The sequence below is a fragment of the Dendrobium catenatum genome, unplaced genomic scaffold (assembly GCF_001605985.2).
Source record: "Dendrobium catenatum unplaced genomic scaffold, ASM160598v2 fragScaff_scaffold_974, whole genome shotgun sequence".
Lineage (NCBI taxonomy): Eukaryota > Viridiplantae > Streptophyta > Magnoliopsida > Asparagales > Orchidaceae > Dendrobium > Dendrobium catenatum.
This window is the reverse complement of record NW_021319436.1, coordinates 2,103,451-2,117,770: the sequence shown is the minus strand read 5'-3', so window position 1 is coordinate 2,117,770 and position 14,320 is coordinate 2,103,451. Positions and strand designations below refer to the sequence as shown.

The window sequence follows — 14,320 nt, the reverse complement described above, 5'->3', positions numbered from 1 at the left end:
TAAATTTTAGTTAGCTGAAATTTGAATATTGCAATGAGCGCAAGTTGATTTCCGATTCATTTGTTTTGTGGTCTGTAACGTTATAAAAATATATTATATAGCTAATATATTTGTTCTTTTTCAATAAATCATAATATTCAACTAATCTGAAAATCGAATAACTTAGATTCTGTATGATAATTCATTCTTCTCTAACTAGTTTTGATATGCATTAAAATATTGTATCTTAACGGGCAGAGAAACAAGAAAAATAGACATAAATTTATTCAAATACCAATAACATTTAGGCCAATTAAGACAAATTCGCACAGAACACCACTCAAATTCAAGACCTCTTAATTGATAGTCAAAGCTCTCAACCAACAAATCAAGATGAGCCACATCATTACTATTTTAACTAGCAAAAACTGCGAGTTTTGTTTAACAAGTTCAAACATGCAGTCCTTGCTATCAAAAGATCTGATGAGAACCAATATCTGCTTTAAAGGGACAGTAATACCTAATTATATGAAGATTATACATCATGAAATGAATAGGGAAACTGCTTGGCTCAAAGAAATTTTCTCATATAGATTAGAATTACCAGTCATAAAACATTGATATGAAGCTAGTGATCTACAGAAGAACCAATTCCCAGCTGGAACTGAGAGGCTCGAACTGGCCTATGGGGCTTTGGAGCTGCAGACAAAAGAAAGTAAATATTAAGATTTGTTAAGATATGCAAAACATGCCATAGACAGGACTCAGACATTCCTTTAGATTTTGTGAATGATATAAAGTAGATATTGAAAAACAAAATGATGAAAATCTCACTTATAATACTTGCTCTTGTATCAAAAAGTATATTTAAATAAAAGTGATCCAGAGTTTCTTCACAGTAGCACCAGAGCAGAAAACAAATGACACCACCATTCAGAAAGGCTTGAAGAATAAGCAAAAACATTCCAATTTAATACGATCACACAAGAACTGAGTATTGTATGAGATCTAACATTTATTTAAGAAAGGTGCAAACTATCTGTCAAAAATTTTGTTGAGATCTTTAAGGTTTCGTTTGGGACAAATTTTTTGTTAGTATTTTTTTTGTGCTTTTAAAATATTATATTATAAAACTATTTTAAAAAATGGTAAGAAAATGGTCCCAAATGAAACTAAAAATTACACAAAAACAATGCTCCACTTTTCCACCAGCTAACCATGGAATCAAAATGGGAATGAAATGGTCCTTTCATGAGATTTGACGAAGAATCCCCTGTAGAATTTTTTGACTTATTTACCCTTTCTCTTTGTTTAAGAGAGGAAAAATATTTCAACCCATGAAAAAAAAAATACTGATCAGCTATTTTCAAAATGGCACCTAATGGTAGGAATTGATTATGGAGATAAATTTATTAAGAGAAGATTGACGGCCATGCAAGTTGATAAATTTGCATATTTTTGTCTGACATTTTTTTTGTAAAAATCAAGATCGATGGCTGTTGGTTTTGTTGCTTGAAAACAAAGAAGACGAAGGGGATGAAGGGGACCTATGAGCTCATTCCATCGCTTGGGGTACCAGTCACTACCACAAGAGGAAAGGGGCTTCGCTCCTATAAATTAGCATGAGAAAGAGGGGTACTCAGCAAGAGACCGAGAGAAAGAGAAAGAGATTTAAATGATAATTTTAAAACTAAGACTTCAATTAAACTTACGACAAAATAAATTAATGAATATATATATATATGAATAATAAAAACTAATTAATTATGATAATTTTTAAATGAAAGAATATGTACATATAATTTAAAGAATAAAAATTTATTTTAAAATAACATAACAAGAAATTTTATTTTAGACAAATAGTAGTAATTGATTTATGATCTTAGAGAAAGAGATATTACTAGATGTATAAATTAGGATAATCTTACAAAATTATGCATGATTATAGGTGCTAAACTGTGAGAGTAAAAAAAGGATTAAAAAGGGACAAAAAGCTAGTCAACTAAATTTATGGTGGGTACTCATTTCTACTTGATGGTAATTATATTGTTTTCTCTAAAACCATTTTATTGACTCAACTACAATTAATCTTTTTCTATTTCAATTGAAAATAGTGATAGTTAGCATGATATTTCATTACATATATCATAGAAAGTTTTTGAATGATCTATGAATGAAATAACTAGATAGAAATACTTATATGTACATGCTGCTTGATGAAATACATCCCCTTACAATACTGGCAAGGGGACATAATATACATGCACAAGCAAAATAAAATGGAAAAGATTTTGAAAAATGTCATGGAAACGCAAATGATAATGGAAATACATTAATTGATAATATTTAGATGATGTCTCCTGTGATGATTATATTAATTACAGAAAATGCTAAAGATGATATATGAGTTATATATATGCATAAGATATGATAGATAGTCATTTTCAAATAAAAATATAATTAAATAAAATTAATTTATATTTTACAGTAAGCATGCATATTTTTCTAAATATTTTGTATTATTATAATTTAGAAGAATGATTTGCTCCCTGAGTTAATTTATGACTCACCTCAATATTTACAAACATACACAAGAATCATTTTAAGAATTTAAATGAGTAAAAGAGAAAAGAACATGCATAGTAGATGTGATGAACCAAGAGAAATGTATTGATATTTTATTATAAGATATTTTATTTTAAAAATAAATATGATATTTTAGCAACTTTTTCAATATATTAGAAATAGTTATTCTTAGAAATCTTGAGTAAGAAAAAATTTTACTAACCATCCGACCATCTGTTCCCGTCTCTTTAATTCGAGACTTCAGACTAGGTCATCACAATTTTCTTCACGAGAAGCAATGGGCATGATATTTTCAAAAGTGCATGCTCTAAACATATGATTGCGGACAATTTGAGTTAAACTATGATCAACTCAAAAATATTCAGCAAAATTGTCATCATAGAATAGTGAGAGGGATGGTAACATGACATCCATGTTTCTACATTTTGCAACTATGACGCTAAAAGGAAGAAAGTTACAGAATTATCTAGAGTTTAACCTTAAAAGTGAATTTCTATCCGGCTATAAGATCTTAAAAAATAAGAGCAAAGAATTCACATAGGATTATTTGGCTAAAATAATATGAAATTATAGGAGTTTTAAATTTCAATGTAAAATAAATACATGTATTTTAAAATATATAAATTATTTGATCAGATGTAAATCAAAGATAATGAATTTTTTTAATGATGCATCTCAAGTACATACATTTTAGAAATACGACCGGAATAGGCGCTAGTGGATGAAAACAGTGGATGGCAGTGGGTGATGGAGGTTGGCAACGACAATTAGTTGTGCACGGCCGACAAAGAGTAGTGGTGGTCACAAATGGGTGAGGTGACAAGGTGTATTTGAAAATCATCTTAAATGGGAGATTTTAGAATACACCAAAAATCAACTAAGGTGATATTTGATTTAAAGTAAAATGGGTGTAAAGTATTCCAAATGCAGGGATTCTAAAAATATTGATGTTTGGTTTTATGTATACAAAAAGTAATATAATATTTTGAAGTATTTGAAATTAATCATCTAGTATAATTTTGGTGTATTTAAAAATCTTTAAATTCAGCTAATTTTCAAAAAAACTATGAATTCTATGCTATTATATCTAGCATTACCACCTAACATGGCTGCACTGTCGCCTGTTACCTGCTGCTGCTCTCAATCTGTAGTCCTCACCAGCACCGCCGACAATCACAAGCCATAGGCCACCACATCGTTGAGCTTTACACTACATTCATTTTATTTCAAGCCAAACAAAAAATAACCACTTATATTTATTTTACACTTATCCAAATAACTCAATATATTTCAAATACATTGCATTCTTTTAACACAACATTCCTTTTTTCAACAAATCAAACACCTTCGAAAGAGGAATTCCAAATACATCAGTAAATTACTTGATTTTGTTTTTCATCCAACTAAGCACCTAAATTTTCAAAATTTTCACATTCCTTTTATCTCACACTCAAAATACTTCAAACCAACCAGCCTCATAGCCATCATTGTAAAATAGAATGATGTCAGAATAGCAGTGTACTGAAACATTATGATCAGAAAATTGACAAATTCTCCTAGAATGCAGAATACCTAATTATGTTCACTTAGTGCAATTTTCCTTAATATAATGGCCGACTAAACTAATTTTCTTCAAGCTGCTTCATAATAAAAAATAAAATAAAAGTAATGTTCAAAATTAGCTAGACACACTGTTCAAACTATATGTTTCAATATTTTCCTCGATGAACAATTTAATTATTTTATGAATAAAGTAAATTCAGCTAAATGAACAACATACCATTAGGATTCCCTTGTTCATAAAAACTACGTAGAAGAGCTACAGCTTCTGCTGAAAGGATCCCTCCAGTGCATTTGAAGGCCCGTGCTTTAGAAGAGGAGCTGCTATCAGACCAAGAGACTAGGTTAACAAGGTCAAGATCACGATAGCGTGCAATTTTTAAGTCTCTAGATGCGGCTGTTAGGTTACATGAAAATTTCTCCATATTGAGGACAGAGGAAAGGCAAACTAAAATAGTAATTCTTTGTTAAGGAAATAAATAAATAAGTCAACTATTTATTGATTGCACTTTCAATTTTGCAAAATATATTGCACAAATTTGCGCTACAAAAGGTTCACCAATACAAAGAATATGAAATCTCTTATTATCTATGAGAAAGTCGGCACTCTGAATGCTCCCATCAAAGTCAAAATTTTGTTGAGATAAATAGTCATCATTATGATCAGATGTAAGATAAAATTGAAGTGCTTCAAGAACTTGAGGAATATTCTTGAAGATAATATCAATAGATGAAGCATCAAAGGGTTAGTAGTGGCAAGAACACCAGACACTATCTCTACAAGAAAAATATTGAATATGGCTCTAAGGTTGAGAGCAAATGTAAATCGATGAGGATAGATCTTCTACAAAAGGGTAGTGGATCTTTCTGAACATTAGATGGAAGGTCCTATTTCTGAAATTTAGGATTCCTTAGCTCAAGATGAGCCTTAAAACATTCAAAGAATTTATGCATAAAAATCTGACAAGATAAGTAGCTTGGTGGGATGTTTTCAAATTCCACCTTCTGCTAGTATCCAACTGAGTAGGACTCAACACAGCTCCCATATGAAAGAGGGTAGTAACATCCAATTCTACCAAGTCTATGGCCACAGAAATCATAGCAAAACGTACTGCCGCAACATCAACCCGTAAAAGCTTCCCAAAAATAGGAGCCAAGGGTAATAACGTACTCAGGTTAAAGTAGCATAGTCAAAGTCAAGGAGAAACGCTGCAAGTGGAAATGCAAGCAGAATCACGCCATGGGCTGGCCGCGCACATGCACGGGGGGTTTCGAAGGAGTTCGAATTGCTGTTTTAAGTGGATAATTGCGTGAGGGAGTGAAAAAGAGCGACTCCTCGAGCGAGATATCTTCGTTTCACTTATCAAATTAAGCCAAACGAACAAAAAAGCGAATAGAGGCCAGCCGAGAGGAAGAGGAAGGAGAAGGAAGGTAAGTTTGCGCATTTCCTCATTTTGTTAATATATGTTTCTGAGATTTAAATTTAAAAGGTTATGTTTCAATTGAGCGCATAGGAAGGAATTTGGAAGAATTTGTGTTGGAAATTTCTTCTTTGTAAGTGATTTTGATTTCCTATTTCTTGTTTAAATTTAGAGAATAAAATAAATAAAATTTATTCTTTTATGGAACGCAACATTATGCAATTTTTTATAGGAAGGAAATTAATTTGGTGAAAGTTGATTTCAACAAGGAAGAAGCAAATTTAAGGTAAGGAAATAATCCAAATGAGATAATTGAAATTTTCAATCTTCTTTAGGAAATTATATGTGCTTAGGAATTATATGTGCAATGTAATTGGAGATAAGAGTTTGAGAAATAAGAAGCGTGCAATGTTATATATTATGAGATGATGTTCCATGTATTTGAAATTACCCTTAGTGCAGTCAAATAAATTCAATGTTGTTATGAAGACATTTAATTTTTGTAAAACTATTCAATGATAATTAATGAAATTAAGTGATATTTGAACAGTGAAATATTTTCATATTGAGATGAGTATTGGAGGTATAATTCAGATAATTGAAGATTTGAAATGATTTGAATGTGAAAGAGAATAAAGTAGGTAATTATTGTTATTTACATTATTTTATTTTATTTCAAATCTTAAATACAGTATTTTTTTTTAATTAATTAAACATTATGATTAAAAGTTATCATATTCATAATGATGAAAGCTAGACATTAAAGTTATAAAGTAATATAAGCATAAATATGTATATGTGAATGATGCATATGTTTAAACATTCATGAAACGAATAAGGAAATTATAACATACAAATGGAAAGTATTAAAAGGAAAAGGAAAAAGTCCATGCATGCAAATTACAGTAGTTCAATCTCGTATGATACTGGCTAAGAAAGCAATCTACACATGCAAGTTAAATGGAAAAGAAAATTGTTGTACATTTATTGGTACATTTAGACGGTGCTTATGTACTAATTGAACTTGAAAAGAAATAAAAGTTAAATGGAAATGAAATAAGTTATGTAATTATATATAAAAGATTTTGCATATATTAATTGTGAAAGAAAGGCAAAGGAACATGCATATTTTATTTTATAAGCTTGGTGATTATTTACTAAGTTTATCATGTAAACTCAAACTGTTAAACTAAATTTTTTAGATAAGTCTCATGATAAGTAAAATTGGCTAAAATAAAGAAATTTGTATATAGGAGAAGGTGCTCGAATGATAACAAGAAAAAATTTGGTTTGTGTTCATGAACAACTATATAACTTGTTATTGGCTCTTCAGTGTTTGTAAAATGTTAGTCATTATTGTTATGTGTAATTGTAGAAAATGAATTAACCATCCGACTCTCAATTTCCACCTCGTTAATTCGAGTCTACGGGTTGTGTCATGAGTCATGACAAATGAGATCCAAATAGAGGTGAAAGGGGGTTTCATAGAGCAATCAAAATAGGGAGATCATTTAAGCATGATTGGGATACCACTAATATAGTATGTACCTTGTCTAATGATGACAAAGAGTCCAATAGACAAGATCTCGCAAATTACCTCATTTTTTGGATGACCCATTGAAAATTTGTCAATAATTGAGAGAGCAAGAGGCCAAGTCAATGTAGAAATATCCTCATAAAAAAAGAGCGCATGTTTGCCTTGAATGGAAGAAGGTTGTTTGTGTTATTGGGTTGTTGAATTCTGTTGAAATAAAAATGGAGAGTTGTTGGATAGAGAGTGGTGTGCCAGCAACTTTTGAAACATGAATAGTATTTGCAAAAGAGCATAATAGTTGTAGTGAAGGCGCAACCATTGTGCGGGATACTAGAGAAGCCTTCAGAGAGTCATACCTCGTGGGGAGGGAGTAGTGAACTCACTCGGGAACAACCAAAATCTTTGAAGATAAAATTGAGGGAGAAGGGATCTGAAGAGACTGATGAAATAGAGATTCTCAAGATACCCCATTAGTGACCAATGGAAGAGACCGAGAATGATAACAAGACCGAGAGAAAGAAACTGGCAAGAAAATAGAATTAGACAACATTACGGGCTACCTAAAGAATTGAAGCGACCAAGAGCAACAAGATGTTGACGCCATGAGGAGGTGACGACATCAAAGATAACCTATGGTCCCAGCAATAGGCCCTAGATCAAGCTCCCGAAGCAACCTCAAGGAGAGGACACATGGGGAAGAGGCATGTTAAAGGTCACACGAGAAACTACCATGCAGTACACATGCAAGACACATTCTGGAAGCCGAACGAGATGAATGCGCTCATGCACTCCAAAACATTAGGGATGCCAATTGGGAGAGGCACGTCCAAGCACAAATGTCATTTGCAAGAGACGCAAAAGCAATATGATGATATTTTTTAGGTCAGCTCATTGCACCCTATACTCACAAAATCCTAAAGAATAAACCATAAAAAAGAGTAACTTTTCTACAATGCCATTCTTCATAGAAAAAGAGGGGCATAAATGTTATAAGGAATAGTGAACTAACTAAAAGGCCAAGAGAATTTGATGGAAAGAAAATAAAAGATTTTAAAAAGAAAAATCTTAGATCAACAAATCATTTGAATTTATTTCAACGTTCTACTTTCTTAAAAAGGTTATTGTTTTGCCAATAAAAAAAACAGCTGGAAATTATATTTCCTTTCAAAGTTCAAAGGCTTACTAAAAGAAAATCGAACTAAACAGGAAATTTTATATCTCCTTAGCTTCATTTTACTTGAATTTTTCGTTTTACATGCCAGCATACCTAATTTTATCTTTAAAGTATTTATAATAATAAAAAGTATAAGGTTTTGAAGCAAAATATAAATTACCATTAGAAATATAAAATGGCACCAAAAGTGTATCAGGTCCTGTTGGCTAAAGAAAAACAGCACGTCGGCATGAATCTCATTTGCAGACATAGGATTCTATTTCTTTTTAAGTCATATTGTACTTAACTAGATTTTCCCTGATGGTAGTGTCTGGATTTGGGTCCTTATTTCTCATGAGTGCAAGCACTCATAGTTAATTACTCCTCTTAATAGGTAAGAGAGAACTCTCAAATAAGGGGAATAAATTTCAGGTGTTTTAGTCTCAATTGTAGGGAAAAATGAAAGTAAACCCGATCAAGATCTCATGGTTCTATCATCCCAGGTATACCTTAGGTTTCAATCTACCAATACTAACAATCATTAATCGTAGTGTCCAGAGAATTTGATTAGCAGTCATGAGTTGCATCCATTCAGGGATCCCATGTGAACTTAGGTAACGGTTATATGTGATTTTTTAGTTTTATTGGATTTTGTGGTTTACATCTATTAGAATACCCAAAAGTTAGTATTGGTTTGGGATTTGTAACTTTGTTTAGAAGTTACCCAGAAATTTGAATTGAAGCAGTCTTACAACTTCTTTTATAAGTAGTCTGGGTATTTGAATTTAGGTCGGGACTAACGGCTTTCATTAAAAGTGGCCTAAAAAGTGGGTCTTATGGCTTCTATTAGAAGTAGCCCACTGGTGGTTCATGCAACCTAGTCCTATAGGCTACGCTACCTATTAATTTGAATTTGATTGTTTGGGTTTTAGTCTTTTAGGGTTATTACAATTTATTTAATAATTTTTCTAAAATGTGGGACTTACGACTTCACTTAGAAGTTGTCCGGTAGTAGGTTTTACAACCTAGCCCTACAGGCTAAGCTGCCCAAATTATTTTTGGTTAAAAGGTCTTACGACTCCCTTAGAAGTTGTCTATAGGTTTAATTTAGAGTGAGACTTACGACTCTATATAGGAGTTGCCTGTTAGCGAGTTTTACAACCTAGCTCCATAGTAAGACTGTTCAATGATTTAATTATTTATGTAGGTATTATAGCTTCCCTTTGGAAGTTGTCTAAATGTGGATCTTATAACCTAATCCCTTAAATTAATATGCTCGTTAATTTTGTTTGTTTGTTTGAGTGGACAGCAATTGTTTGTTAGCTTGACACTAAACTGTAATTTTCAATTGTTTACTAGCTCAACATATACGGTTAGTAGTTGTTGTGTAACAATAACACTTTGTTCTTTTTCTTTTCAGTGTCTTAGACTTTACCAGTAATTATTTTACCAGTAGCATATTCTACTTTCATTAGTATATTCTACCTTCTGTTTGTAACTTAGCGTAGCACATGTTGACTAATGGAAATTGATCTTTTTTTGCTTTTTTATATTATTTAAACAAAACCCTCACCTATTAAAATGGCTCTCCACATTAAATAATTAACTGATTAATTTATTTAATTAACCAATTAATTATTTAAAATTTTATCGCTCTTGAATTTTATTTTTTTGCTCTCGAACTTTTAATTAACAAATTGATTAATTTTTCTTTCAGATTAATTAATTAACCAATTCATTAAAGTTAACTAGTTAATTCTAATTAATTAATTTTAATAAAAAACAAAATTAATTAATTATTTTTAATTAATTTCAATTTACTAATTACTTTTGATTAATTAATCTTCATTAATTATTTTTTATTAAAATTTAATCAATTGATTAATAAAAATACAAATTGCTCCCCAATTGCTCCAATAGAGAAATTCCCTAGTCGCCCGAGGAATTTTGGCATCCTCCCACCGTCCCCTCCCCTCGCGGGCAGGTCGGGATAACACTTGCCTATAATTTCTTCCCGGCCGGACCTAAGGCGTACGATGCAAGGTCTTCAATTTCGTCTCAACCGGATCTAAGATCGACGGCACGAGGGCTTCATTTGAAATTTTTCTTGACCAGATTTAAAATCAACGGTGCGAGGTCTCAAATTTAAAATTATTCCGACCGGATTTAAAATCAACGGCGCGAAGTCTTCGATTTGGATTTAGCAAATGTTTGATTGTTGTATTGTTTTAGTAATCATACAAAAAAATGGTTTTTTGTTATTGGCAGTCATTAATATATGAATTGAGAAGAATACAAACAGTTTTAAATATTGTCTGTAAATCAGCAGCAAAAATAAATCATGCAAGCCTACTATTCCATCGAAGTAGTTGGTAGAAGCAATTTGGCACAAGTTTAAGCATAAATAAGGTAGCTTCACACAGAGAAGGCTCACAAATAGAAATTCACGCATGCTGAGGGCTGATCGGAGGGAAGCAAGTCATGTGAGAGGGGCTCGGACGGATACGGAGCGAACAACGATGTGAAGAAAGCTGCAGAACCTAGTCACAGTTTTGGTGTGCAAACAGGGGTTGTTTTATGTGGGCTGCAGTACGTGGGTTGGAGTGCCTCAGTCGTAGGTAGGGCACAAGGGAGGCAAAGGCTTGAGGCGAGGGTGCAAAGGCCGATCGGCGGGTTTGGAAGCACAAGGGAGGCTAGGCAGACTGGTGTTCGATCGATAGTGGGGAAGAAGGTGGAGGCCACACTCGCGCTTGGACACACGTGAATCGGACAGTTTCAGATGTTGGAGAAGTGTAAGAGATACAAGACTTCAAAACTGAAATAAGCATGAGCCCTCTTCCTCTATTTTCTTGTATATTTATGGATCAATTTCGTGTATTATGTCGAATGGAAGTGTCGTTTTTGAAACAACTCTTCTGTTCAGTTGAAAACTACTTTTAGAAGCAGCATTCATTCATTTCCAATTTCCCTCCTCTTTCTTCTTCTTTTTATTTTAAATTAATCAACAGGTCCAACCATGCCAATTCAAGTATTTTAATATCAAAAAATAATTATATGGTGATATTTAACCAAAAATTTAATCAGGATGAATTTAAAAACCCTTTAATTTAGTTCAAGATAAGTTTAATAGAAGAGTTGATTGACTATAAATGTATATCAATGTATTGCACTCATATCAAAATAAATTAAGAATTTTAGAACTCATTCTAACCAAACTTTGCTCAATATTTCCTGAACTATTTTTTCTTCATTAAAATCATTCAAAGAATGAGTAAATATATTGAGTCAATATTCAACGATTGAATCAGTTTATATGAAAAATATAGCTCATAGCCATGAAAAAACAAAATAAAAATCAAATAATAGTATAGATTTGGCAGTTATAAGGATAAAATTAAGAAGTTAATTAGCAGACATACCTAGAAAATTCAAGCGAAGCGCCTTCATGCAAAGGCAAGATAGAACCACATCCTCCGAATTTATCATTAGCACAACCATAATAAACTTCCCTAATACCTATTAAATGAGAAGTTATTTAAACTAAAAATGCTTAATCAGAAAACAGATGAGTAATTAAATACGCTAGACTCACCAATAATGGACAATGCTGCTGCACACATTATACACGGTTCACATGTCACATAGAGATCACATGTGGAAAATCTCTTTGCAACTTGTTCGAAATCCAGCCCTTCCATCTGCCATTGCTCCATCAGTATATCAATGGCTTCCATTTCTGCATGCCTGGTTGCCTAATCCGATTAAGCAATAAGAGAAAAAGGTTCTGCAAAAGGAATTCAAGAAGAAGACATGCAATGTATATAGACAAATAATTATCCTAAGACATTTCTGTTTGTTGAATTGATTCATAAATAACACTTATTAAAACTATAGAAAAGATCATGACACAATTATATCAACACATGCAAGAATCAAAGCAAACGGCAAACTCGACATTCATCATCATAAAAGATGTTTGATGCCACTATCACTGCTTCCTTTTTGAGTTGAACATCTATCTTCCCGGTGTTATTATAAGATCACATTATAGACCCCCACCGCAACATAATCTTTCTTACAAGTCAAAAAGAATATAGGGGGTGTAGAGCAATTTTTGGACTCTTATGGTAAAATCAAGAGCAATTTTAACTAGACTTCTATAATAAACAACCAAGATTTAACTTGGATGAATTTGGTTTTCAAATCGAGCAGATTGATATGGAAATCCCTAGTTCCCTTCTGTGACTGCACTACTCATGCGCCAACATCAATTAATGGGGGGTTGTTTGGGCTGATATTTCCCAACTAAAAGTCTTCCTTGATGCATCAAAGGCCTTGAAAGAAATTACATCTACGAAATTGTAAAATTGACACCTTTTGTCACACATGAAGGAAAGATATTTGAATGAACAACACCAGAACAGAAAGCCCTCTAGAAAAAAGAAAAAACGAGAAAATGAACTTTGGCACACAAAAAAAACAGAAGAAAAACTGTACATTTCAATAAAATACTAAGAACCCCATATACTGAACTTATAAACCACGTCTAGAAAATGCTCGTCACTCAACAAACCCAATCAATTAGCTAGACAATAGCTGTTTGCCAGCAACTATTGCACTAGCATTGGCAACAGTAGCTGCACTAGCACTGCAAGTCACATAAAATGTGGGAAAAGAAAAAAAATATGTACACTGTTTGAATTTAAATGTTCAATTTCACCCAAAAAAATTAATGGAGAAATCCCTTCCATTTGGATTTACAGAAAAAAAAGGAACACTTTTTATCACAAAAGACACCACAAAGCATTACATAGAAATGTCAACTGTTAAACTTGCCAAACAAAGTCATGTTATATAAATTAACAAATCATTTAAGTGTTATACCGGTCCATTGGACCAGCCCAGCCGGTCCCGTGAACTCTTCCGCCTCTCCTGTATACCACTAGAAACTGCAGAGTCCAAGGGAACTTTTTGAGAAGGATTTTTAGAAGAGTTATGAGGGAAATTTGAATGTAAGGATTGTTTAGAGATTTCCTTTTGGATTGTATGTATTAAATAGTTGGTTTTCCTAGGATTAGGGCATCTTGAATTTGGCTGAAATTTGAGATCTCATAGGTTTTCTTTGGGCTCTAGCGACGTCTAGAGATTTGGGAGAGATCGATTCTCCTCTCGAATAGAGGATCAGTTATGGCATTTGAAGCTGCAGTTCACAAATTTCAGCAGGTTACTTATTGGACATGGTTTGAAAAGGCAAAGCTAATCCCTCGGGTTGAAGGATTTTGGTGGAGATTATTCAATAAAGCTATCCAATGTAAGATTTTCTTTGTTATAGAAGATTGAAAATGCATAATGGTTGTCCAAGAAATTGTAATATACAAGAAGACGTTGAACATGTGATAATAAAATGAAAAAAGCTGGAATGTATATTCCAACAATATAACAAGTGGGGTTTTGGATTTCATATATTCAGTTCGTTGGATGATTTCTTGAAATGAATTTCTCTAACAAATTATTGGATAATCAACTTGTTTTGTAATGTAATATATTTTTCATGGAAGGGAAGAAAAAAACTTGTTCACGAAGGAAAAGATGACTCTCCACTATTCATTACGTCCGTAGCTCTCAGCTATGCTTCAATTCTAGCAAATAAATTTTCTTATAAATCTGGTAAATGGGTTGCTAATCAGCATCATAAGCTGTTGGATAATCATTGGCATCCCCCTCCACCCGACTGGATAAAGGTAAATGTTGATGCATCTTTACTTAAATCATATAAAGCAGGGATTGGTGGAGTATTTCAGAACTACAAAGGTAGATTCCTTTTGGCTTTTGGGCACTCTCATGTACATTGGGATATATCAAGACTTGAACTATTTGCTATTCAATCAATCAAAGATGTAGTCAAAGATTGGATGCTAAATTACAAGGGGATTGTTAAGATAGTTGCTATTTGCATGCTTTACATTTTTGCAACTTATGAAGTTTTGATGATTCCAAACATTATTGTTCAAATGTGTAGTTATCTCCTAACATTTTTTAGAAGAATTGTATTTGCTCTTGTGTGTACTAACATTTCAGGAAAAACGA

At 32.5% G+C, this 14,320-nt stretch overlaps 2 protein-coding genes across 5 annotated transcripts in view; both read right to left on the bottom strand.

The window, feature by feature from the left end:
* Window positions 1-292: 292 nt before the first annotated feature.
* Window positions 293-12,279, bottom strand: LOC110101868 (tRNA-specific adenosine deaminase TAD2-like). Of its 4 annotated transcripts, none has more exons than XM_020829943.2 (5): window positions 11,826-12,279; window positions 11,653-11,749; window positions 4,346-4,449; window positions 1,527-1,589; window positions 293-678 (listed from the first exon to the last, which is right to left on the bottom strand). In XM_020829943.2, the coding sequence occupies exons 1-5, from the start codon at window positions 11,965-11,967 to the stop codon at window positions 608-610; spliced, it is 477 nt and encodes a 158-aa protein (XP_020685602.1). In that variant the 5' UTR covers window positions 11,968-12,279; the 3' UTR covers window positions 293-607. The 4 variants fall into 4 exon arrangements, with proteins under 4 accessions (XP_020685602.1, XP_020685603.1, XP_020685604.1 ...); XM_020829944.2 differs by having other exon boundaries at window positions 4,346-4,446; window positions 11,826-12,271; XM_020829945.2 differs by lacking the exon at window positions 1,527-1,589 and having other exon boundaries at window positions 11,826-12,270.
* A 535-nt stretch (window positions 12,280-12,814) lies between these two features.
* LOC110101899 overlaps window positions 12,815-14,320 on the bottom strand; it is a 28,732-nt gene continuing 27,226 nt past the window's right edge. The window contains exons 10-11 of the mRNA XM_020829995.2: window positions 13,118-13,182; window positions 12,815-12,881 (exon numbers count right to left, since the gene is read on the bottom strand). Coding sequence (XP_020685654.1) covers window positions 12,815-12,881; window positions 13,118-13,182 — 132 coding nt within the window. The remainder of the gene's footprint in view (window positions 12,882-13,117; window positions 13,183-14,320) is intronic.